The sequence below is a fragment of the Octopus bimaculoides genome, chromosome 24 (genome assembly GCF_046866305.1).
Source record: "Octopus bimaculoides isolate indiv1 chromosome 24, ASM4686630v1, whole genome shotgun sequence".
NCBI lineage: Eukaryota > Metazoa > Mollusca > Cephalopoda > Octopoda > Octopodidae > Octopus > Octopus bimaculoides.
In genome coordinates, this window is record NC_142951.1 from 25,859,112 (window position 1) to 25,886,611 (window position 27,500).

At 37.3% G+C, this 27,500-nt stretch overlaps 1 protein-coding gene across 4 annotated transcripts in view; it reads left to right on the plus strand.

Annotated features, from left to right (window-relative positions):
- LOC106881017 (metal cation symporter ZIP8) overlaps positions 1-27,500 on the plus strand; it is a 33,675-nt gene that overhangs the window by 6,059 nt on the left and 116 nt on the right. For 2 of the 4 annotated variants that reach the window (XM_089340764.1, XM_089340763.1), the window contains exons 2-8: positions 5,976-6,393; positions 14,482-14,650; positions 19,145-19,314; positions 20,359-20,475; positions 23,983-24,223; positions 25,284-25,471; positions 26,391-27,500. The exon at positions 26,391-27,500 is cut by the window's right edge and continues 116 nt beyond it. In XM_089340764.1, the coding sequence (XP_089196890.1) occupies positions 6,028-6,393; positions 14,482-14,650; positions 19,145-19,314; positions 20,359-20,475; positions 23,983-24,223; positions 25,284-25,471; positions 26,391-26,522 (1,383 nt within the window). In that variant the 5' untranslated portion in view covers positions 5,976-6,027 and the 3' untranslated portion in view covers positions 26,523-27,500. Of the gene's footprint in view, positions 1-5,412; positions 5,548-5,975; positions 6,394-14,481; positions 14,651-19,144; positions 19,315-20,358; positions 20,476-23,982; positions 24,224-25,283; positions 25,472-26,390 lie in introns of those variants that run through there. The other 2 variants (XM_089340762.1, XM_089340765.1) reach the window with 2 other exon arrangements.

Below are 27,500 nucleotides of genomic sequence, written 5' to 3' on the forward strand. Positions count from 1 at the left end.
TGCCAAATTTTGAAACCAATATTACGGGAGGCGATTACTTTAAAAGAATCTATGGGGAATGGTAACACCAGGGCCGGATTAGGACCCAGAGAAGCCCTAAGCACTTTAAAGATTTTGGTTCCCCTATGTATATATATGTAATTCAAAATGTAAACGATAATAAACCATAAAATAAAGTTTTATTTTACAAAAGAAGGTTAAAGAAAGTCTTCACCCACGTAAGGTGTTGTTATTTGTTTGGTGGAATACGAAATGCTTAGTCTACTTTGAACTTTGAAACCCAAACCAAACGATAACAAAGGAGATCTACTGCGGAGCAGCTTGAGCGGCTTAAGTCAGTACTAGGAGAAAAACGACCATCTTTGGTTTGAAGACGAAAGGTGTTCTTCCATCAGGATAATGCTCGGCCACATACAGCGAGGATGACATTCCAAAGGCTGGAGCAGTTTGAATGGGAAACGATTCCCCCACCCACCATATTCGCCGGACATTGCCCCCATCTGATGATCATCTATTCCGCAGTTTTCAAAATCATTTGGACGGAAAGAATATGAATTCTGTTGACAAGGTCACAGAACGATACTAGAGGAGTATTTTTCGTCACAGACAAGTGTATTTTGGAAGAGGGGCCTTGCAAGTCTACCAGATAGATGGAAGAGCATTGTAGGAAATGAAGGAGAGTATATTTTAGATTAAAAAAGAACTTTGTTTATCTTAATTTTGATAAATAAAAAAAAGTATAAAAAAACCGCATTGTTTATGGGATGACCCAATATATAAATATAGATATATACAAATGCATGTGTATATGTATGTACACAAGTATACGATGTATATCTTCCTGGGATATAAACATCTGCAAGAAAAGCGAGAAAACGAAGCAAAAACAAAAACAAAACAAAAACAAGTCTAGCACAGTCTTTTCCCTGTTACCATTAGAAATACAGTGAACCAGTGGCCGCTGGAAATCTGCAGTCGATGAGACCGTTGTTCCAAATGAACAAATAAATAAATAACTAAATAAGTAATCCTTAGTTGACTTTAGTTCTGTTTCCACTCCATAAATTATTAACTCGTCTTTCCCTAATCAAAAAGTTGCAACCATCCTAAATTTATACGGAATAGTAATTGGCTTGTATTTAGTTATCATCAACCTCCATCTATGAGCAACAAGTTGTATGTTATTAGCAGCAGTTGATTTGATTGTAATAAAAAAAAACCCAAACAAACAGAAAAATGCCCCCCGCCCCCGCCGAAAATACAGGTACCGTGAAGTAGTGCAAATCATTATTATAAGCAGAGGTATAGGGCGGCGAGCTGGCAGACTCGCTAGCGCGCTGGATGAAATGCTTAGCGTCGCTACGTTCTGAGTTCAAGTTCCGCCGAGGTCGACTTTGCCTTTCATCCTTTCGGGGTCGATAAGTTAAGTATCAGTTGAGTACTGGGGTCGATGTAATCGACTATTCCCATCCTCCAAATTTCAGGCCTTGTGCCTATAATAGAAAAGAACGGTATTTCGTCCGTCTTCACGTTCTGGATTCAAATTCTGCTTTGCCTTTCATCCTTTCGGGGTCGATGAAATAATACCAGCAGAATACTGGGGTCGATTTAATCGACTACCCGCCTCCCTCCCCCAAAATTTCAAGCTTTCTGCCTTTAATAGAAAGGACTATTATTATAAGCAGAGGTGTAAGGCGGCGTGCTGGCAGAATCGTTAGCACGCCGGGCGAAATCCTTAGCGGCGTTTTGTCTGTTTTTATGTTCTGAGTTCAAATTCTGCGCAGGGTCGACTTTGCTTTTCATCCTTTCGGGGTCGATAAAATAAGTAACAGTTGAGTACCAGGATCGGTGTAATCGACTGATCTGCCTTTAGCAGAAGGATTATTATAAGCAGAGGTGGCGGTATTTAACCGAGAAAGGTGAAATAAGGAGAGGGAGAAAGAGAGAGAAGGTAAGAAAGGGGGAACAGGGACCACACAAGTTTAACCCTATAGCATTTAAGCCGGCTATATCCAGTTTAAATATTCTGCTTGCTTTACGTTCAAGTCAGCCAGAACTGTCTCTTCACACCTACTTTAGAATGTCATTTTAAAACTAAACAAGAGCACTCGGAGAGCACAAACCTCCGCCAAGGCAACGCCAACGTTCTCTCAACGATTAGTCGGAGATGATTTTTAAAATGAGAATACCTGAAATAAACGAGAATACTAAAAAGGAACCCGACCGCTCTCAAAGATTAAGTAAAAAAAGCCGGAAAAATAATCCAGAATCCTTGTCCGGTACCGGATCGATACCCAAATCTAACCAGTTCGTGCCAGTCACAAGGCCAAACATCCTTGAAAGTTTCATCCGAATCCGTCCTGCGGTTCTTGAGATATCTTGTCCACGGACCAAACAAACAAATAAACAAACACGACTGAAAACAATACCTCCGCCCTAGCGAAGGTAATAAAAACATCGTCGCTATCTCGAAGCTCCAAGATAATACATGACTTATCGCAAACGTCATGTTTATTCATACAATGGGCATGAATAAACATGACATTTGACAGAGTAATTTGAATGCTAAACAATTAAGATACAGCTCTCCATGGGATATCATCGATTTATTTGAATGAATATCAAAATCCTTTCTACTGGAAGCACAAGGCCTGAAAGTTGGGGGAAGGGATTAAGCCGACTACATCGATCCCAGTGTCTCTCTGGTACTTATTTAATCGACCCCGAAAGGATGAAAGGTAAAGTCGACCTCGGCGAAATTTGAATTCAGAAAGTAGGAATTAATTTCGCAGAGAATGGAATTTTCCTGCTTAGTTTTGTTTTCCTTATCTAAGTAAAAAAGGTAAAGACCCTTTTTGATCACGTATGACCATGAGATTGTACCTAGAAAGGGTTTAATTAATTGCACGCATAACCTGAATATCTGCCTTACCAAATCCAGCAATAATTGAGGATATTACTAATGTTTATGATCACCCCTATAGCAATCGTGAAGGCGCGTGGCTTAGGAATTTGGTTGACAAAAATGAGTGGCACGTGTATTTCAAAGGACCAGCCTTGTCCCATTCTGAGTCACGCTGAATCTCCTCGAGAACTACATTAAAGGTACACGTGTCTGTGGAGTACTCGGCTACTTGCACGTTAGTTTCACGAGCAGGCTGTTCCATTGATCGAATCAACGGGAACACTCGTCGTCGTAAACCGACGGAGTCCCAGTTCTATATAGTGATATATTAGTGATATTTGAAAATTACTTCAAGGAGTCGAGATGGCAGAATCGTTAGCTCGTCGGGCAAAATGCTTAACTGTATTTCGTCTTCCCTTACGTTCTGAGTTCAAATTCTGCTGAGGTTGACTCAGCCTTTCATTTTTTTCGAGGTCAATAGAATAAAGTAGAATACTGGGATCGATGTAATTGACTTACACCTCCCCTAAAATTGCAGGCCTAGTGCTAAAATTCGAAACTAATATTTGAACTAACTTCTATTGTGATATACTAATGATAATTTCTACAGTGATATATTGGTTTCAAATTCTGGCACAAGGCCAGCAATTTCAGGGAAGTGGGCTAAGTCGATTAAGTCGGCCTCAATGTTAAACTGGTACTTATTTTATCGACTTCTAAAGGATGAAAGGCTAAGTCGACCTCGGCGGAATTTGAACCCAACAGATAAGTTCGGACGAAACGCTGCTAAGCATTTTGTCCGGCGTGTTAACAATTCTGCCAGCTCGCCACATTTCTCTAGAGATATTTTAGAGATGTTTAATATAATTTCCCGGCTATTTCCCCAACATCTGTCATAGTTTAACTCTTTGAATCCACGAGTACCCTTGAGCGGGCGCAGTTTCGTTCGGGAGTCGCAGAAAGCGAGTGGTCACGTGATTTTATGTTTGCCGTTCACTGATTGGCAAAAGCATAATTATTTCAGCCTTCCCGAGCTAAGGCATAATCGCGGATTCAACGGGTTAATACAGTCACCGAGGGAGGCGCAATGGCCCAGTGGTTAGGGCAGCGGACTCGCGGTCGTAGGATCGCGGTTTCGATTCCCAGACCGGGCGTTGTGAGTGTTTATTGAGCGAAAACACCTAAAGCTCCACGAGGCTCCGGCAGGGGATGGTGGCGAACCCTGCTGTACTCTTTCACCACAACTTTCTCTCACTCTTACTTCCTGTTTCTGTTGTACCTGTATTTCAAAGGGGTCAGCCTTGTCAGACTGTGTCACGCTGAATATCCCCGAGAACTACGTCAAGGAACCATGTGGATGGTAAGCAAGCTTCTTACCGCACAGCCACTCCTACGCCTATATATATATATTCTTTTATTCTTTTATATGTTTCAGTCATTTGACTGCGGCCATGCTGGAGCGTCACCTTAAAGGGTTTTAGTCGAAGAAATAGAACCAAAGACTTATTCTTTGTAAGCCTAGTACTTATTCTATCGGTCTCCTTTGCGGAACCGCTTTGTTATGGGGACGTGAACACACACACACACACACACACACACACACACACACACACACACACACACACACACACACACACACACACGACGAGCTTCTTTCAGTTTCCGTCTACCAAATACACTCACAACGCTTTAGTTGGCCTGAGACTATACGAGAAGACATTTGCCTACGGTGCCACGCAGTGGGACTGAACCCAGAACCGTGTTGTTTGGAAGCAAGCATCTTACCACACATCCACTCCTATGCCACTCACCTATCTGTCTGTCTATCTATCTATCCATCTATCTATCTATCTATCCATCTATCTATCTATCTATCTATCTATCTATCTATCTGTGTGTGTGTGTTTCGAAAAAAGATGGATACATGTAGCAAGAATGGCACGTATAAATGACGAAGCCACCTTGACCATGATTCTATAAAACGTTTCAAAATTTTGTAAACAGAGTTACTTACGTTTCTTGCATAAATAAAAGAAATTTTATTTAACAAACTGTGACACTAAGGACCGAGGTTACCGTGGTCTTTTCGTAGGTTTTTCTTTCCACGGAAAACCTCCCCATTTATTGGGAATTTTCTGTATTATTTCGTATTTTTTGTAAATACCCCAAACATTTTGCGATGTTTTTTTTTTCATCGTTGTCCCCACTTTTGTTTTGTTTTTTTCTGCTTTGTTTTCGCCCCCCCCCCCTCGAAAAGAAAAAAAACTCTACATCTGTATTTTGTCCCCTCTGTGTTGAGCCCTGTGTGGCTAATAAATAAACCTATCTATCTGTGTGTGTGTGTGTATATATATATATATATATATATATATATATATATATATATATATATATATATATATATATATATATATATATATATATAAAAAGTTAAAAAGAAAGTGAGGGTGGAGGTAAGGCTTAAGTCAGCAAGGTTTTGCGTTCGGTACCTCAGCGCGAATTTTGCACGCGTCTTTTTCCCATCAGAATCGCTGTCATTAGTTTTGCTATCGTAACAGTCAGACGTGATAACCTATCTGAGGATTTTCAGTTTTAGATTTACATTGTAAAGTATCACAATTTTTTTAATAACAGAATCACTGGTATCTTTTTTTTTTTTTTAAATATACGCATATTTATACCACTGTGTTGTTTATACACACATACATTATATAAGTACATACATATACTTATTTACACTCACACACATATATATTTGGGTGTACATACACAGACATGCGCATATATATCATAATTATATAGACATACATTTATTTAATTATATACGTAAATTTCTTTTAAATATATATATATATACCAACTTTCTCACACACACACACACACACACACACACACACACACACACACACACACACACACACACATATATATATATATATATATATATATATATATATATATATATATATATATATATATATATATATATATGTATGTATATATATTAACCCTCACCCCCATTTCAGCTATACATCTATGTGTTCATCTGTCTGTTTCTGTCTCTCTGCAGCTGATGTAAAAAGCAAACACGGAAAATAAGCAGCGAAAAGACGACGATAAAAATGGTGACTTTGGCCAAAATGGTAACTTCACAGCGACAGAATGTTTTAACACTTTCTATTCTCGTTGTATTTTGTTTATCGTCAAAACGAACATTTGGAAATGACATCGTCGATACTGCGGCCCACGAGGAGACTTCAGATTTTTTGGATGCCCTTACAACGAAATATACCACAACTGGAAATATATTCACCATAAATGGGATTAAGGAATTGCTGCAGAACATTCAAAGGTCGAGCCAAGGAAGTTTAGCAGTCTCGGCAGGTCACAGTGATACAAGCAAACATTCAGAAAATCCCGAAAAGAAACCCGTGACGACTAGTAAATCCGTCTGTGAACAATCGGAGAAATTGTGTGCTGCAGAAGAAGTAGGTTTTTTATTTTTGTATTTTTTAATTTTTTACATTCTTTATCTATGTTTATTTTTACATTCACACTGGGAACCCCGCCACCAAAAAAAAGCGACAAGAACCAAAAGCGCAACAAAAAACAAAAAACACCTTGCCCTACTCACCCCTACCCCACCGCCAAAAAAAATTCTCGCATTACATAAATCACTGTAAAATTGAAATGGGGTCACGTCTTACCTACATGTTTCTAGCATGTGGGTTACGTGTCAGTGGTCATTATGTAAAATCTGATAGGCGGCGAGCTGGCAGAATCGTTAGCACGCCGGGCGAAATGCTTAGCGGTATTTCGTCTGCCGTTACGTTCTGAGTTCAAATTCCGCCGAGGTCGACTTTGCCTTTCATCCTTTCGGGGTCGATAAATTAAGTACCAGTTACGCACTGGGGTCGATGTAATCGACTTAATCCGTTCGTCTGTTCTTGTTTGTTCCCTCTATGTTTAGCCCCTTGTGGGCAATAACGAAATAGGTATTTTGTCTGCCACTTCGTTCTGAGTTCGAATTCTGCCGAGGTCGACTTTCCCTTTCATCCTTTCGGGGTCGATACATTAAATACTAGTGAAACACTGGGGTCGATCGATGTAATCGACTCATCCCCGCCCTCAAAATGGCTACCCTTGTGGAAAAATTTGAAACCGTTATGTAAAGTCCGATAGTTGGCGAACTGGCAGAATCGTTAGCGCACTAGGCAAAACACTTAGCAACATTTCGTCCGTCTTTCCGTTCTGAGTTCAAATTCCACCGAGGTCGACTTTCCTTTTCATCCCTTTCGGGATCGATAAAATAGGTACCAGTCGAAGCTGCTGGCATTGTACCAAAATTTGAAATCATTATTTAGTCTGATAATAAGGTGGGAAAATGGATGAATAGTTAGCACGCCAGACAAAATCCTTAGCGACGTTTCGTCCTTCTTTAGATAGATTAAGCACCAGTTGAATCGATTGAGACCCTTCCCTAAGATTTTATGCCTTGTACCCATAATAGAAAGGATTATTTGAAGTCTGATGTAAAATATAAGAAAGAAAGAAATAAAGGGCTTAAGACAGCGAGGTTTTGCGTTCGGTACCGCAGCCCGAATTTTGCACGCGTCTCTTATCCATCAGAATTTCTGTGATTAGCTTCGTCCTCGTAACAGTCAGATGTGATAACATACCCGAGGATTTTCAGTTTTGGATCTACCTTGTAAAGTATCACAAACTTCTTGACAGAATCATTGCTATTTAAAAAAAAATACATGCATATTTATACCACCATATTGTTTATAGATACATATACATACATACATACATATATATATATATATATATATATATATATATATATATATTTGTTCATATCATGATATCTCCACAATGTGTTGATGAGATAGACATGTAATCGCTACCAAGTTAGCAAGAGATTTCTCCCGAAAGGTCTATAGTAGACTCCTTATGGATCGATCTCCTTGGTTATATATCAAAAATTTAAATGAGAGTTTTGACGCTAATATCCATTATTATTGAAGTTTATTCCTATGTCAACATTTCTGTATAAGGTTATATTTAACTGTCAAATTCAAGTTAAATAAGAAAATTACCTTACACATCTTCAGGGTAAAAGGTAAAGAGTAAATACCAAAAACGCGTTTGTGTGTGTGTGTGTACATTAATTAGGCCAAGTATTACCAACAGAATCGCAGTGTGTGTGGAAGTAACTTTCCACTCATTATCAAAACCCTGTGAATATTCTTGATGTCGTGGCTGTAATATATAAATGAAAATAATCCTGGAAATTCTGCAACAGTATTTCATACTATTTCATCAGATTCACTTCTGGTTGCCAAACAGAAACTGTGGACCCTGTCGTTAAGTCCCTTGTAACAGCTCACTCGCGTCCTTTTCGCCCTCTTAATTTCATTGTGTTGGAGAAGAGATGGTGTGAGGCTGTCACTAGTATAAACCATTTTATCATACGTCATTGTAATTAAAGAAATCATTAATAGCATTTTTTCAATTAACCTTGTTTGTCTGAAACTACTTTTGTTCTGAATTTGGCTTCAGATAAAATACACAGAGAGAGAGGGAGGGAGGGGGAGGGGAGAGAGGGGGAAAGGAGAGAGGGGGAAGGGAGAGAGGGGGAAGAGAGAGAGAGAGAGAGAGAGAGAGAGAGAGAGAGAGAGAGAGAGAGAGTCTAAGGTGACTAGATTTAGTTTGTGTAGACAGAAACTGTATCGATGAAATGCTAAGTTTCTTAAGGTTAACTTAGCCTTTCATCTTTCCGGAATCGATGAAAAGTACTGAAGTTGATATTTAGTCCCCTGTTTCATAGAATCGGCTACGTTGTTTTGTGAAGAGAGTCGTAAGGATTATTATATTCTCCCCTGTTCTCCAAGAAATGTAGAAAGTTTGAGCCAAGTGCTAGGTATCTCTTATTTAGCTTGATTCACAAAATCCTCCAAAGAAACTAGAAAACCTGGGAGTAAACAATAACCACCACCACCACGACTGCCTTGAAAAGGTTTTTTTTTATTTTGCATTTCACATCTATAACTTTTATTGATATTTCATACACATCCGCATTTGATACTATAGTTTCAAAAAAAAAACAAAAAAAAACAGCCCAAAAACTAAAATGTTTATTATTATTATTGCAATTGAATAAAAAAGGATAAATATGCTTTTTTTCAGCGATCCCCATTTGGGACTTTTCGAAAAATTTATCATAATTTCCAAAATAATTCACATATGAAGAAAATTTAAATACTATATATTATTTTAGCTCCTAAGACACCTGTCAAAGCCAAAATAAACGAAAAAACACTACCCCCAGGTAGCTAGAAATAGTAACAACATCATATTACATACAGTCATCTTCAAAAAAAAAAAAAAAGAGAAACAAAACTGGACACATTCGAGTATAAAGTTCTGGATATATTAAAAGACTTAATGGTCACAGTTGGAATATTTAATCATAGACCTATTCAAACAAAACTGACCCACGTTCAAATAATAACACAACTAAACCGCCCTTAAGTGTACAGTTCCTCCAGTGATCAAAGAAATTGTTAGTTGCAAGTTAATGTCAGAGAAAAACAGGTTATGGTTGTTTACAGAGCGGAATTTAGCTGTGATTATATCGTAGTCAAAAGTTCACTTCTTTTTCAGATTTACCGAAATTCTTGAAATTTGAAACTGTGACCAATATTTTGACTTTTAGATATTCAGGCTGGGTATTAGCTGTATCAATTTCACCCGTCACGTGCCCACTTGCTTTGCTGGTTAGTTTCTCTCTTTGTTATAGTTGTGTTGGGAGGCGCAATGGCCCAGTGGTTAGGGCTGCGGACTCGCGGTCATAGGATCGCGGTTTCGATTCCCAGACCGGGCGTTGTGAGTGTTTATTGAGCGAAAACACCTAAAAGCTCCACGAGGCTCCGGCAGGGGATAGTGGCGAACCCTGCTGTACTCTTCCACTCAAACTTTCTCTCACTCTTACTTTCTGTTTGTGTTGTGCCTGTAATTCAAAGGGTTAGCCTTGTCACACTGTATCACGCTGAATAACCCCGAGAACTACGTTAAGGGTACACGTGTCTGTGGAGTGCTCAGCCACTTGCACGTTAATTTCACGAGCAGGCTGTTCCGTTGATCGGATCAACTGGAACCCTCGACGTCGTAAGCGATGGAGTGCCAACAGCAATATCTGATCAAAACGAATGATCTTGTAAGTGTTAGCTGGTCCAAGAATGTTATCATTAATGACAGCAGCCAAACCCTTTCAACCTACACTTTACAATATTACGAAAAGGTTACAATGAATTATATTCTCTGAAGCGTATTCTGTCCGAATAAAGATAGGATGGTCGTATATTTTATCACGACCAAAAGTTCAGCCGGATTCTGATTGACAGAAATTTTCGAAATTTGAGACCGGGACCAATATTTTGACCTCCAGATGTTTAGACTGCGTATTAGCAGCATCAATCTCATCAATCCGAGAAGAGGGAGGGACTTTAAACGTTGGTATGGAAGGGAATAGGTATTAACTCCTCTACACATAGATAAATGAATACATTAATATGCACACACACACACACACACACACATATATATATGAAAGTATAAATGTATATAAATGTATATATATATATGTATACATACATACACACACACACACATATATGTGAAAGTATAAATGTATATATATACACACATGTATATATATGTATGTATATATATATATATATATATATATATATATATATATATATATATGTATATATATATATTTATATATACATGTATATATATTTATATATAGATGTGTGTATATATATATATATTATATATATATATAAATATATATACATATATATATGTATATATATATATATATATATATATATATATATATATATATATATATGTATATATATTTATATATAAATATATATACATACATATAAATATATATACATACATATATATATATGTATATATATAGATATGTATGTATATATATTTATATATAAATATATATACATACATATAAATATATATACATACATATATATATATATATATATGTATATATATATATATATATATATATATATATATATATATATATACAGACACACAGACACACACACACACACAGACACACACACACACACACACACACACACACACACACACACACACACACACACACACATATATATATATATATATATATATATATATATATATATATATATATATATATATATCATATATTAAAAGGCAAGTTGTCTACAATTTTCAAGCGAATTTCACCAAATTTGACATGTGCTCTGTTTGAATTAGGACGCATTTTCTTATAATTTTTTACTCGAAATTCCGCGCCCCCAACATAAATAGATTATTCTCAATTCGTCTAGGATTTTAACCCACTATGTCTATGTAACGGTACGCGTACAATTTTCGGCGCTTCTTTAGAAGCGTACCTCTCCAAGAAAATGACGCCTAATCTCTAGAAAATAAATTATGAATATGGGAAATATATCTAAAATAAATGAAGTATGCAAAAAAATAGGAAGATTCATCTATTTTTAGATATTTTATACTAAAAAATAAAACACGGAAAACGGGCACTCGGACGATACAAGGGGCGATAACTTGTATCAGATATTATTAATGATACTAGGGGCCCGACAATAACGCTTGCAGATTCTTGATTGTTTTTATGAGAATACTATTAATATTAACCAGAACAGAAATAGCGACTTAGGAATAAACAGTAATGAGATCAGCCTTATTGATAGAGCTGGTGACCAGAGAAATAGCTACAACAAAGGAACTAACACAAGGGAAGCAACCGCTACTAACTCAAATGCTAGACAAGAAAGCGAAGTCAAGAACGCCAGAAAGTGCAGTACTTGTAATATCAACAATAAGAATACTAAAAACAACCTGGAACATAGGCGTAATTAATTAGAAAACACAAGTGATCAAACCAATATACAAGGTAAGAACAGAATTAGAAGAGTTACCAGCTGTGCTTACGCAAAAAGCAAATCATATCCGTTAAAATCACAATGTAAAATTTAAAATGTGGTTTGCAAGTGTAAAGTCATATCAGAAGGCGTAGAATATTTCTATATAGGTGTTAGTTCATGTTTTATAAAACGTAACATAGCTAACCACGAACATTCATTTAGAGACAAAAATAAGAAATACAATATGAGTTTAAGTAAATCAATTTGGTTGCTGGATAATAATAAAATGTACTCAATTGGCTGGGATATAATTAGTAGGACTAAACCGTATAGTAGAGGGAATAAACGGTGTAACTTTGTGTTGAGGAAACATACCAAATTTTCATTTCAAAATGTAATCTGATAAGCTCTAGGCAGGAAATAGTTTAAGTTGCATTCATGCGAATAAATGTACGTTTAATAAATTCAAATAAACGCATTATACATAGTAAGCAAGAAAATGATAGATTAGGCGCAGGAGTGGCTGTGTGGTAAGTAGTTTGCTTACAAACCACATGGTTCCGGGTTCAGTCCCACTGCGTGGTATCTTGGGAAAGTGTCTTCTACTATAGCCTCGGGCCGGAAACTGAAAGAAGCCCGTCGTATATATGTATATATGTATATATGTGTGTGTGTGTGTTTATATGTTTGTGTCTGTGTTTGTCCCCTTCCCCCAACATCGCTTGACAACCGATGCCGGTGTGTTTACGTCCCCGTAACTTAGCGGTTCGGCAAAAGTGATCGATACAATAATTACTAGGCTTCCAAAGAATAAGTCCTGGGGTCGATTTACTCGACTAAAGGCGGTGCTCCAGCATGACCGCAGTCAAATGACTGAAACAAGTAAAAGAGTAAAGAGTAAAAGAGATTACTAGGATGACATTGTGAAAAGAAAAACAAATAATAACCCAAATTTGAATGCATACCTCTAAAAATAACAATTCTCTTTCAAATGAGTAGAATGGTAAGATTTATGATAATAGTAATACTAATGAACCTGCACAAGCCTCTAACCTTGACCTACACTTAAGACTATACTTAACTCCACATACCAAACAAGCCGAGGTGAACTTTGGATCAAGAATGATACAACTATTTATATTAACACCACACATCCTAAAAACACTATTCATTCAGCTTCCTGATTTCTTCAGCTTAACTTCGAATAGCAGTATATAATTGACCCTGAAGAAACTGTATCGACAATAACACCAAAATGCGCACCTAACAGTGTGCAGCTGATGCAGATGAAACGTGTGTAGATCCCTGAAAGAATGTTGTAAATAACTATTTAATAAAATTATAGATGTGGAGGAGTGGCCGTGTGGTAAGTAGCTTGCTTACCAACCACATGGTTCCGGGTTCATTCCCACTGCGTGGCACCTTGGGCAAGTGTCTTCTACTATAGCCTCGGGCCGACCAAAGCCTTGTGAGTGGATTTGGTAGACGGAAACTGAAAGAAGCCCGTCGTATATATATATATATATATATATATATATATATATATATATATATATATATATATATATATATATATATAAGGATTTAAGGAATGGAGAAAACGCATGTTATAATTGCATACAGGTTGTAATCCTTTGAAACATATGTAGGAATAAAGTATGCAATTATAACATGCGTTTTGTCCATTCCTTAAATTCTTAAATATACTCAAATACCCAAAATTTCAAGGAGTTCCTGCCTTAAAAACAGGAACTAAACCACAGTTATTTTGTGTTCTTTGCTACATTGGTTTCTATTAACCCATTTATTCTATCAGAAGAATTTTTATTCATTAAGATAGAAGAAATACACAATATATATATATATATATATATATATATATATATATAGTTGGAATTAAAAAAACAAAAAACAAAAGACAAAGACGAGCATGTAAACAACATACAGATGTATTAGTTTAATGCTCGGGAAATGAGAAAGTCTTTCACGTTTCGAGCCTACACTCTTCAACAGAAAAGAACACAGAAATAAACAGGGAGAGAAAATAAAAAAATAAAAAATTTAGTGGCCAGCGATCAATCATGGCGAATGCCGGACAGAGGTGGTCAGATAGGCAATGCACGGACTGAGAGAAAACAGAGTAAGAAGAAGCGACAATAAGAAAAGGCAGAAAGTACAAACAAAACAAGTTCAGAAAAGTTCAAAAGGTTCAAACGTTGTGGTGTACTGGAGCGATTTAAAGTGGTGCGACCAGTGTGAGCGTGTAATATATAGTTGGAATTTACACACACACACACACACACACACACACACACACACACACACACACACACACACACACACACACACACACACACACACACACACACACACACACACACACAATGAGCACAATACCTAGTTCAAAAATCTTTAAACGATATATATATATATATATATATATATATGTATGTTTTTATGTATGTATGTGTCTGTTTGTCTGTTTATTTGTCTGTCTATCTATCTATCTATCTATCTATCTATCTATCTATCTATCTATCTATCTATCTATCTATCTGCATGTATATATATATATATATATATATGTATATATTGCAGTGTGTACCACTGGAAAGTTTTTTAAAACTCTTTTCCAAAAGACCAAACCAGACATTCCTAAAGACAGAATTTGAAGCTCTACTCCCTGCTCTTGTTTATCGTCTGCAAGTCGAACAATGTGCCATAAATACTGACTCAAAGAATAAAATTGGACCCACCACATTTCAAAGTAAGTCCAGTAATTATACATATATACGTATGTGTGTGTGTGTGTGAGAGAGAGAGAGAGAGAGAGAGAGAGAGAGAGAGAGAGAGAAAGGGAGAGGACTTTGTGTGTTTGTCTTTTTCTAAAAATAATAAGCTATATTTCATTTTCAAGGTGTAAATATTAGTTACGCTTTCTCATAGAAGAAAGGTGTGAGACGAAAACTGTCACCCTTCTTGTCAATAACTATCTTCTGTAGAAATGATAAGATCTGGAATTTTTTCCACGTAAACATGGTTGTTTCAACCTAAACAACAGCGGCAAAACCCCACCAATTCATGATCACTTGCAACAACGAGGGACCTCGCCACTTGTTGTATATACCAACCAAAAGTGTTTCGATAAGGATGACTGATGAGGATGATAGAAAACAAGTTAAACGTCGTTCTTTTTGCTGTCTCGGTTGGTCTCTATTCATTTCATGTTTGGTTTTCTTACCTCGTATTTCTAAGCTTCAGCGTTGTTCCTGGCACTCCGTCGGTTGCGACGACGAGGGTTCCAGTCGATCCGATCAACGGAAACAGCCTGCTCATGAAATTAACGTGCAAGTGGCTGAGCAATCCACAGACATGTGTGCCCTTAACGTAGTTCTTGGGGATATTCAGCGTGACACAGTGTGACAAGGCTGACCCCTTTGAATTACAGGCACAACAGAAACAGGAAGTAAGAGTGAGAGAAAGTTGTGGTGAAAGAGTACAGCAGGGTTCGCCACCATCCCCTGCCGGAGCCTCGTGGAGCTTTTTAGGTGTTTTCGCTCAATAAACACTCACAACGCCCGGTCTGGGAATCGAAACCGGATCCTATGACCACGAGTCCGCTGCCCTAACCACTGGGCCATTGCGCCTCTACAAGCTTCAGCGTAATAAGAGACAAACATAATAACTAGACTTTTTGCCTTGTATCATCCATTTCATGTCTTTTGTCTCGACGCCCTCAGGTGTGTTCTGCTCTGGTATAGTTTTGTAGTTTGCTTTCAAGGATCATCCTAACTTGTAAATTAATTTTGATGTCTTCCGATCGCATGTCACCCTTCATTAGTCTTGCTTTAACCATTCTCCCATTCTGCAATCTTCAACATTTCCTCGTGTTTTAGCCCTATTTATTGGAGATACGTCTAACGATTTTAGCCTATGGTTTGGTTGACTCTTCGATTTTAAAAGTGCAGCAGATGATACTGTAACATAGCGGAATACCCTTAACGCAGCAGAACAGCTAGGACATGATAGCTAGGGAGAGAGAGGGAGAGAGAGAGAGAGAGAGAGAGAGAGAGAGAGAGAGAGAGAGAGAGAGAGAGAGAGAGAGAGAGAAAATGAGTGTGTTTGTATGTATAAGAAAGAGAGAGAGAAATAGAGAGAGACTGCATAAGCATCCGGCTAGTACTTATTTATAGCTGAGTAGACAGAAGTAACATGAAATTAATTGCCTTGCTCAAACCTTTCTCAGGACTTCTCTTGAGATGTCTTGGAGTGTTTCTAGTTCTTGTGAGGATAGAAGTAGTCTACAGCAGTCTTTCCAAAACATATGCATAAATCTTTTTGCTCTCTCTTATTTCCAACTAATTTTTTTCTTGGAATAGTGTGATGCATCAAAATTCTATTTGTTTTGCTTCTGTTGGAATTTGCTCAATTCCGCATAATAACATCATAACTGTTGTTTTTACTATCATTATTTTCAAAAGTACATGTTAAACTGTTAGGAATATGCTTTATCTACTAACTCTTATTTGAATGTTGTTTTTTCTCCCTTCTGTTCATTTCTCCTTTTACTTTTGGAATATTTTGTCGTGTACGGTATTTATACTCCGTTCCATTTTGAAAGTGAAAATATGTGTGTATCAAGAGCAGTGGTATAAGCACCACTCGGAGGTTGTAACTGAGAGAGAAAATATTACGATTCTTTGGAACTTTCCAGTACATACATACAGAACCATCACAGCCAATAAATCGGATATTATTGTGGATGATGATGATCGAATCTGGCATAATTGGATTGAAAAGAATCCCAATTGGTATCCAGATAAAGTTCGGGAGAGACGTTCACAAGCACTACTAGAATTTCTTGAATCTTGTCAGGCAAGCATTAGAGAAAGCCTTAAAACAACTGGAAAGAAATCCTGGAATAACCTCACAAATTCCCAGCGTTACGCACTCCGACGTCTAGCTAATAACAATTCTATTGTTATTAAGATGGCGGATAAGGGAGGCGCTATCGTCATTATGGACAAAAGTGAGTATATTTCGGCTTGTGAAGAAGTTTTAAATGACAAAACTTCATATGAAGAATTACCTGTCGATCCAAACCCAAATTACAGAGAGGAACTTGACAAAATAATTTTGGAAATGGAGGAAAACAATTTCGTTAGTAAGGCTGAATCTAGGATTTTAAGGTCTGAAAGAAGAACACCTGTATTTTATGGTCTCCCTAAAATACACAAAAAGTTCGAAAAATTTCCTCCAATGCGCCCAATTTGCAGCGGATATGAATGCTGTACGGCCAAAATTTCGGAATGGCTGGATGGCTTTCTACTCCCCGTCGCAAAAAGATCAAGTTCCTATATTCGGGACACTTTTGATTTTGTATCTAAAATCAATAATTTTTTTAAACGCCGAGGCCGTGTTGAGAACTGCTTTTTGGTAACCATGGATGTTTCCTCCTTATATCCTAATATTGACCACAATGAAGGAGTAGAAGCATGCATGGATGCCTTTGAGAAGCGGTCAAATAAAAGTGTTCCAACAAATTTGCTCTGTAGATTTTTGAGGTTTGTGTTAGAAAGTAACACAATGCAGTTTAGACAAAGATTCTACCACCAGACGAAGGGTTGCGCCATGGGTACCCCCATGGCAGTTAATTTCGCTAATGTCTTTATGACAAATTTTGAGACAAAGTTACTGAAGACATTCAAATCCCTTCATGGTCATGAACCAATACTCTGGTTACGGTTCATTGACGACGTATTTTTTGTCTGGGAAGGATCACAGGATAGTTTAATGGACTTCTTGCATTTCTGTGATTGTTTTGCTAGAAACTATGGCTTTAAGTCCAATATAAAATTTACGTCTAGTTTTTCAAAAACTAGCGTTGAATTTTTGGACACGAAAGTCAAGTTTTCTGGAGGCAGAATAATAACAGAGTTATTTTGCAAGCCAACGTCATCCCACATATATCTCCACCGCCGCTCCGATCATCCACATCATCTTATTCGGTCAAATCCGAAATCCCAATTTTTGAGGATAAAACGGATTTGCACTGACATAGGGGATTACTGGAAACATGCAAATGCTTTTGTATGTCATTATGTTAAACGAGGTTACAGTGAATCACGTTTAAAGGAAATAGCAAGTGAAATAGCTAAGATTAGCAAAGATAGTAAAACCTACATGCCTAATCTTAGCAAACAAAATACAACAGATTACAGAATTCCTTTAGTGATTAACTGGCACCGACGTTTCGCTGGCATTTCAAAAGTGTTGCATGAAAGTTACCAACATGTGGTGAAAAAATATCGCAGTTTCAAACAAACATTTCCTCAGCCGCCCATTGTAGCCTTTCGACGGAATAAGAACATAAAAGAATTATTGACCTCTATATCTGACTCCAAGAAAACGAACATTGGAGTATCTACACGCTGTACCTTAAAGAACAGCCGCAAGAGAGGTAAGCCCTGTTCATTGTGCAACAACATGAGTGAAGTGAATACCATCAAAAATCATAATAGAAATGTTATGATTTATACAGAAGGGGGAACCTGCAAAGATTCCCATTTAGTGTACGGTGCAGAATGCACGAAACATAACTTGATTTATGTTGGTTGTACAACTGAACAATTAAACAAAAGGTTTAATGGGCACAGATTCGACGTCAGGCACAAGAACAGTAGTTCAACAGAACTTGCTGAACATTTCGTTTCAAGCGGCTGCAATTTTGAAGAAGATTTGAAAGTGCACATTCTCAAAAAATATCCTGAATGTACCCCACTTTCACTTCTCAGAATGTATGAGGAGAAATATGTTTGCGGGTTATTGACATCACGCCCTGGAGGAATGAATAAGATGACAGGAGAATATCATCAAATTTATACAAAACTGTTTGATTGAATATTCTTCTTTCTCTCTTTTTCTTTTCTTTTTCTGTCGTCTTCCTTTTTCTTTCTTTCTTTCTGCTTATTAAAAAACTGACAAAAGCTGATGATGTCATTCTATCAACGTATGGACGCTGATTACTCACGTTCATAGTCTACGTTTGGTTTCTGAAATTTTGAATTTTCAATCACCTTTTGGTTTGAACTTGAGAAAGACAGACGTTCTGTCGAAATGTTGTTCAAAAAATAAAACATCTAAAATCGCGCTCTTCGTTTTGACTATTTACCTTCGTGAAGAGTTACGTCAATCCTTTTTTTAAATATAATAATAATAATAATGATAATCCCTGATTTGTATTAATTTCTGTCCCTGGCAGCATGGATGTATGGAATTGGTTTCTCCCTACTGGTCTGTACCGTTTCCATGATCGGGAGTATCTTGGTACCGTTTATGGACTCTCCTTACTTCACCAGAGGTCTGCAGTTCCTTGTAGGTATGGGTGCCAGTTGTCTCTATGGTACAGCCATGATTATTCTAATTCCGCACGTAAGTTTATTCTACCAAATGTTTCACACGCACACACACACGACTCCCCACAGTATAGTATAGTAGAGTATGGCAAAGTATAGGCCATACTCTACAGGCGAGTGACGGCTTGTTAATATAGACCATGCTTTCGCTATTTTAGATATCTATATAATCGCGAGCAAGCACGGGCATGATTTCATGTGATAATCGCGAGCAAGCACGGGCGTATGATTTCATGTGATAAATGAAGCCTTATTTCGAAAGAACCTACCAACAGGAACCGTATTTGCAGCTGTTGTTCCAGCTCTAACATGTTTAAATTGCCTTTCCTCAAACATGTAGCATCCTTAGCGGAATATCTCCATTAGCTCTTCCCGATCTCAAAGATTTTTCGCTCACATTTATTTCATGTTAATTTTTAGGTTGTGCTTCATGTCTTCACTAGAACATTGCTCTCTGGAATGAGAGTGCTGCTGCAAACTCAGATATCCAAGACCGCAACCAGAAAAGCGCCAACTGATTGATTGATTGATTGATTGATTGATTGATTGACATTCGAGACACGTTCTAGCCTCTGGCCCATTGCCATGCTAATTCCCACCTCTACCATTTCTACCCCTATTCTAATAACCCCTCGAAGTTGGTTAGGCTCATATCCTCTCTACTCACCTCACTCCGTCTTATCATCTTTGTGTCCAACCCGTCCGGCGTCCAGCTCTAGTAATTATACTCAGTCCTTGCTATTCAAAACGTCTGTCCGCAGGACTGGATGACCTTTCAGCTTGGTAGTCGACTACGTAATACTATCTGTCTGTCTGTCCCACTTTCTTTCTTTCTTTCTTTCTCCCCCCTCCCTTCCTCACTTTTCTGAAAACTTCCACTGAATTTATAACAACCATCTGCCTGTCCAACACTTGTATAACACACCGAGCTGTGCACAGCAACTCCAGTCCCTCTACACACCCTGTCTCGAGATGTTCGTCGCTGTTCTTGTATTTAATAACATTGAACTAAACTGAATCAAAATTCTAAACAGCAATAATTCCTTAATATGTTTTTCAGTCAATTGAGATGGACATCACTGTGGAGTATTTGGCCAAAATTACTGTGGTCAGCTTCACTATTCTGTTATTGAACTGTGGTGGAAATATTCTGAAATGTCTTTTTAAGCGAAGAAAGGTAAGAAAATAGTCTCACTTCTGTGTACGAAGTGAAAAATCCTGTTATTGTTGCCGTCGCTACTTGGACTTTGGTATATCCTGGTCAGTTGGTACCCCACCTGACCCTGTGTAAATTTCTATTGCATAATATGACTTGCAGTTACCCTTGTAGATATATTTGTAAATGTAAAGAAACTAGCACCCATTTCTTCATAGAACGCAGTTTCGATCTACGAGCCGCTGCTTTATGAGCCCAGAACACTGTTACTACGTCACTCTGTTCGACAACTGGTGAAGCAAATACATAATGCATTAAAGGCGGTGAGCTGGCAGAAACGTTAGCTCGCCGGGCGAAATGCTTAGCGGTATTTCGTCTGCCGTTACGTTCTGAGTTCAAATTCCGCCAAGGTCGACTTTGCCTTTCATCCTTTCGGAGTCAATAAATTAAGTACCAGCTGCATACTAGGGGCAAACACATCACAGTGTCACATTTTCACAATATCAACCAGGCCATCAAATGCTGGTACACACCACTGGCCACAATGAGCTTCCAATTTTGTCTTGATTGCGCCATTCTTTTCCATCTTGACCCATATAGTTTGACCAAATAGCCTTCCCATGGTCGTGGAGGCCTTTCAAGTCGCTTTTCCCGATTTCTTGGCCACTGCACGGGTTCATCTGTTGTCTGTCGACCATACGACATATCCAGGCCAGTGAAACTTGTGCTTTCGATAGGCTGCGTTCCAATCGTTCACTCCGCTCCGTTCTCGAATTATCTCATTTCGAACGAGCTCCCTTAGTGATATTCCCAGAATGGCTCTTTCTATGGCCCTTTGCATCATAGCCAATCGATATTCTGTCCTCTTCGTAGAAGCCCACATCTCACTTGAATATCAGAGCGCAGATAGGGCAGTGCTATTGATTTTCACGCCACTTGTCCAGTCGGTCCTCTTGTTAGCCATTTCTAGACATGCGGTAAAGAGGTTTGGAGAGAAAGTATTTCCTTGTTTGACACTCTTCTTAATAAGGATCATTACTGTTGGTTACAGCAGAGCTATACCTGCTGTGCATCCAGAGTTCGCATCTCTGAGTAGTTTGATGTTTCGTAATCAACAATAGCGATACACAGAGGAAGCTTGTATTCGTTCGCTCGTTGTATGACCTATGTTTGAGTGAATACGTGATTTATCGTGCTTTAGTACTTACAGAAACCTATTTGTTATCTCGGTTGTTGAAAGTCGAGCTGTTTTGACAGCATGGTGACAATGTACTATATAAACAGCTTACAGATGGCTGTGTGGTAAGAAACTTGCTTCCCGACCGCATGGTTCCAAGTTCAGTCCCACTACGTAGCACCTTGGCTAAGTGACTTCTACTATAGCCTCAGGCCGGGCGGCCTATTGAGGCCTTGTGGGTGGATTTGGTAGACGAAAACTGAAAGAAGCCAGTGTCGTATATATATATATATATATATATATATATATATATATATATATATATTTCATTTCTCTTATGTCATCCCTGAGGCAGTAGGTTTCTGAGATGAAATTATTGATTTTCACGCTACCTGTCCAGTCGATCTTGATGGCCATTTCTAGACATGCGGTAAAGAGGTTTGGAGAGAAAGTATTTCCTTGTTTGACCCTCTTCTCAATAGGGATCATTACTGTTGGTTACAGTAAGAGCTATATCTGTTGTGCATCCAGAGTTCGCACCTCATTTACAGCTGAGGGGACTGAGGCAATGTGAAATGAAGTGTTTTGCTTAAGACATTTGCCCTAGGTGACCCGCGGTGGGACTGAACACGAAACCACAAGGTTGCACTGTAAGTTTCTTAACCATCAACCATGCAACTTACAGAATGATGATGGAACAGCTGGGAGTTCCACCAGATAAATAAAATAAACTGCGCAAAATAGTTATGTAGAAGTAAACCCCTTAGGTGTCCATTCTTTGAGAGTTTGACTTAAACTGACACTCCAGTTTAACAGCACAACATGGTCCTTGGGAAGAGGAATTGTGACAGGGACCCCGGTCAGATTTACGATCTGAAGATACATTTCTCCCTTCTTTCAACTAACTTCGGTCATAAGGACTATCCTTTTCCTTCTGCCAAATTCAAATAAAGTATATAAACGTACATATACACTTACAAGCACACACAGAGACACACACACACACACACACACAGACACACACGTACGTAGAGCATATTCAGTAACGATAGTTAAATATGGATGCTCTGGCAACCAACACGAAATACGTGGAATACAAATGAAAAAATAAACCCCCAAAAAACAAACATTTATCTGATAAAATATTCACTTCAGTGTGAAAACAGGTGTGTGACATGGTTATCTGTGATATCAGAAATAACAGAAAAATACATGAACATGTGCTTACACTAATTTAACTCTCATGACACTTCAATTTAGGCCAAGTTTATTATTTCACCTCAAAATCATTTGAAGTGATTTATGTCACTTTGTTTCGAAACTGTTTTATTAAAAGATCTAGAAAGGAAATTCAAACTAGAATAGTATTATACGATTACATTTCCAACTGCAAAGCACTTCGTCTTCAGAAAAAGTGGCTGTTTGGTAAGTAGCTTGCTTACCAACCACATGGTTCCGGGTTCAGTCCCACTGCGTGGCACCTTGGACAAGCGTCTTCTACTATAGCCTCGGGTCGATCAAAGCCTTGTGAGTGGATTTGGTAGACGAAAACTGAAAGAAGCCCGTCGTATATATATATATATATATATATATATATATATATATATATATATATGTGTGTGTGTGTGTGTGTGTGCATGTGTGTGTGTGTGTGTGTGTGTGTGTATGTATGTTTGTGTGTCTGTGTTTGTCCCCCCAACATCGCTTGACAACCGATGCTTGTGTGTTTACATCCCCGTAACTCTCTTCGGCAAGAGAGGCTGATAGAATAAGTTATTGTGGTTTACTACCCACAAACAAATCCATTGTTATTGGCCCACTAGCAATTTCCAATTTCAAACAACTTTTAATATTATTGTACTAAAGATTGTTTGCCAACATAACGTGGCAGTCCTGGATTTGGACGAATGTTGCTGTAATTTAGCCCCAGGAGACATCGTCTCCAGCTATCTATACGACACGATCTGTGTCCTTATATTTTCGAACAAGGGAATCTAGCACCCCCACTCAGCTCAAAAAATATAAGGACACAGATCGTGACGTACAGCCAGCTGGAGACGATGTCTCCTGGGGCTAAATTACAGCAACATTCGTCCTTAACCAGAACTGCCATGTTATGTTGGCAAACAATCTTTACTACAAAATACTGTTGCTGAATATCTCTCGTTGTGAGATTTAAAAATAGTAATTTTCTAATTTTATTGTTATTGTTGATTATTACCCGATATTTTATCTACTTGTTGGTTATTACCCACAATCTCCCATGTTATTGCGGGTTATTACACACTATCTCCCGTTGTCATTGTCGTAAATTCATTTTCGCTAAAACAATGTCGGATTATTTTGTACAGGAAGTACCAAAAGACGCGGAAGTACAGAATCATCCGATGGTAAGCTCGGACCAGAAACATGGACATACGCACGAGGCACGTTCAGATACCCCAGGAACCGTTGGCTGGGTGGTACTCATCGGTGATATGCTTCATAATTTCTTAGACGGTGTTTCCATGGGTGCTGCCTTCAGTACAGACATAACGACAGGTTTTAGTATTTCTTTAGCTATAATCTGCGAAGAACTTCCACACGAACTTGGTAAGAATATTTTGATATATCTGTCGGCCATCTTCTGATTTCCCATGAATTTTTATATAAGACTGTTAGTGAGCCATTTTATTTAACTTACATCACTTAACGCCTCCCCTCCAGAATACCATAAATTTAAGCAGTCCTATGGTGCACAAGTTGTAGTATTATAGCTTCTGACCAGGCCAGCCCTATGATACACAGGTAGTCAATCAAAAGACCAGACACGAGCCAATGCTCGAAACGCTAAAGACTTTTTCAATTCCCGAGCGTTATACTAATACATCTGTTTGTTTTCTACACCACCTGTCTTCGTCTGTTTCGTTTTTTTTTGTGAATTTTCCCTATATATATATATATATATATATATATATATATATATATATATATATATATATATATATATATAAACTTAAATAATGAGGGTAGAAATTGATATTAATCAATTAAAACCAGTGGCTTAGCGTATTTAAAAAATCCGAAGATTAAAAATTATATTACATACAAAATTAAGAGGAATGACCACCAAAGTGGACTCCTAATATGCTAAATATAGACGTCAAATCGCCATTACCACGAAAACACTCTTATAGGTAATAATTATTATTAAAATTACAAGATACCACCATGTTAGAGATGGCAGCCAAACTTTCTTCATTATATTCACTACGGTGGTATTTTGACCATATAGCACGTGGTGTTTAGACGGGCATTCGAACTGGTCGTGTATATAAGTACATATATATGTATGTATACGTGCGTATATCTAAGTATTCTTATGTTGTATTTATATATATATTTGTATTTATACCTTGGTTTATCTCACTGAAGAGGCAAAGTATATTTTTATACCGAGCCAGAAACCCAGGGTCTGGGATTATCCAGTAATTTGCTAGTTTATTTGTCTATTTGTCTTTTCACCTTATGCTGTATAAATACGTGATGTGGTTTTGGGGTCAGGCTTTGGGTGCCATCTCCAGCATAGTGGTATCTTAGATACTCTCAATTATAATTTATATATATATATATATATATATATATCATATATATCTTTGTTTCCATATTTCAGCTGATATCGCCATTTTGGTGAGTTCTGGTCTTCGCATAAGGAAGGCTCTCCTGTATAATTTTCTGGCTGCCCTGCCGTGTGTTTTGGGTCTGGTCGTTGGCATACTGATTGGAGGACAAACAGCCACTGGCACGTGGATATTTGCCGCCACAGGAGGACTCTTTCTGTATATATCACTAGGTATCATTGTGAGTATATTTATATTAATATCTTCATTTAGCGACATCTCACTAGAAAGAAACCGATGATATATCGATGAGGTATTGAATACTGAATACGAGATGCTTCATATCACTGTTTCTTGTTGCTTTCTGTACGTGATTCATGTAGACCTTCTAAAGTATATATATATATATATATATATATATATATATATATATATATATATATATATATATATATATATATATATGTATATATATATATATAATTAATTATATATAAAGGGCATTAACTGTGTATTAATGCCTCACGCTTCGAGGGACTAAATAAGTCAAAAACTACCAAAAATAAGCAACATATTTACCGAAAACGGTAAGAGATAAATTTTGAAAGCTGCATTCCCTCGCTTTCGGTAAATATGTTGCTTATTTTTGGTAGTTTTTGACTTATTTAGTCCCTCGAAGCGTGAGGCATTAATACACAGTTAATGCCCTTTATATATAATTAATTATATCTATGAAGAAACGATGAATTTTTTCATTACGAAATTTTTTCGTTATTTTTTCATTATGAGGTTTTTTTCACGCTGACTACTTGATAAATTCTTAGAAAGAATTTATCCTATATTATATATATATATATATATATATATATATATATATATATATATATATATATATATATATATACAACTGTTATATAATAATGTTTTTATTTAGCTATATGTTAACTCTGACGGAGAAGACCTATGATCAAAGCATTCCAGCTGTGATCATATGATCTGCGTGAGTACCAGTTGCGTACTGGGGTCGATCTAATCGACTGGCTCCTTCCCCCCAAATTTCGGACCTTGTGCCTAGAGCAGAAAAGAATATAAACCTCTGAGTTAAAGCACTACATTTTGATAAAACATAATAATAAATGTACTTTTTATTTCTTATTTAGATTCCAGAAATGCGATCAGTTAGCCATAAAATGAACGAACTAAAAGTCCATTGTCTTCATATATCCGGACTTACATTCGGGTTCTCCATTGTCATTATTCTGGCTCTCTACGGAGATAACATCTCAGTATGATAACAAGCTGCCGCAACTGTAACACGCTTCTATGATATTTAACATCTATTCACACCAGTCCAGTTGGAACTTTGTCTCATTCGTGATAATTTCAAAAGAATTGCCAAAGACTCGTTCATCCACGTATCTCAAAACTAAACCTGACATGGTAGTCAGTACCTCCTCATACATGAATCTTAAAAACCAGGCATATGATGTAAATACAGAAACACGTCTAATTCTTTTATTATTTTGTTGGTTTTATCCAGAGGCAGTTGCTATGCTGGGGCAACCACTTGAGTCTTTGCCAATATATCCGCATGAATGTAGATGAAGCAGATAGAATGGTTCAAATATCTTATTATATAAACTCTTACGCTTGTAAAACAGCGACATATATATATATATGTATGTGTGTGTGTGTTCGTGTGTGTGTGTGTGTGTGTGTGCGTGTGCGTATGTGTGTATAATATATATATATATATATATATATATATATATATATAGACGCATAAAAATAAACATACATTAGAATATACGTTCATACATATGTCTATGTTTATATATGCATATGCGTGCGTTTGTATGTATGTAATTGTAGGTTTGTCTATATGTGCTTTATATATATATATATATATATATACACATTCATACAAATGTTTATGTATATGTATATATACATTATATATTATAAATGAATAAGTACTTCTGTGTTACTATAAATATATGCATATGTTTCTGTGTGTACGTGTATGTATGTATGTATGTATGTATGTATGTATGTGCGTATGTATGTATGTATGTATGTATGTATGTATGTATGTATGTATGCGCGCATGCGTGTATACTTGTATGTCTGTGTAAAAGCTGGAGATGCAATTCACAGGATGTAACTGATCCATTTTGATAGCTGTAATGAAATGCTACTGACTCTCGTCCTTGATTAGATATCTGAGGATCGGTAAACTGTAAGCTCCAAGCAACGACTAATATGAATCC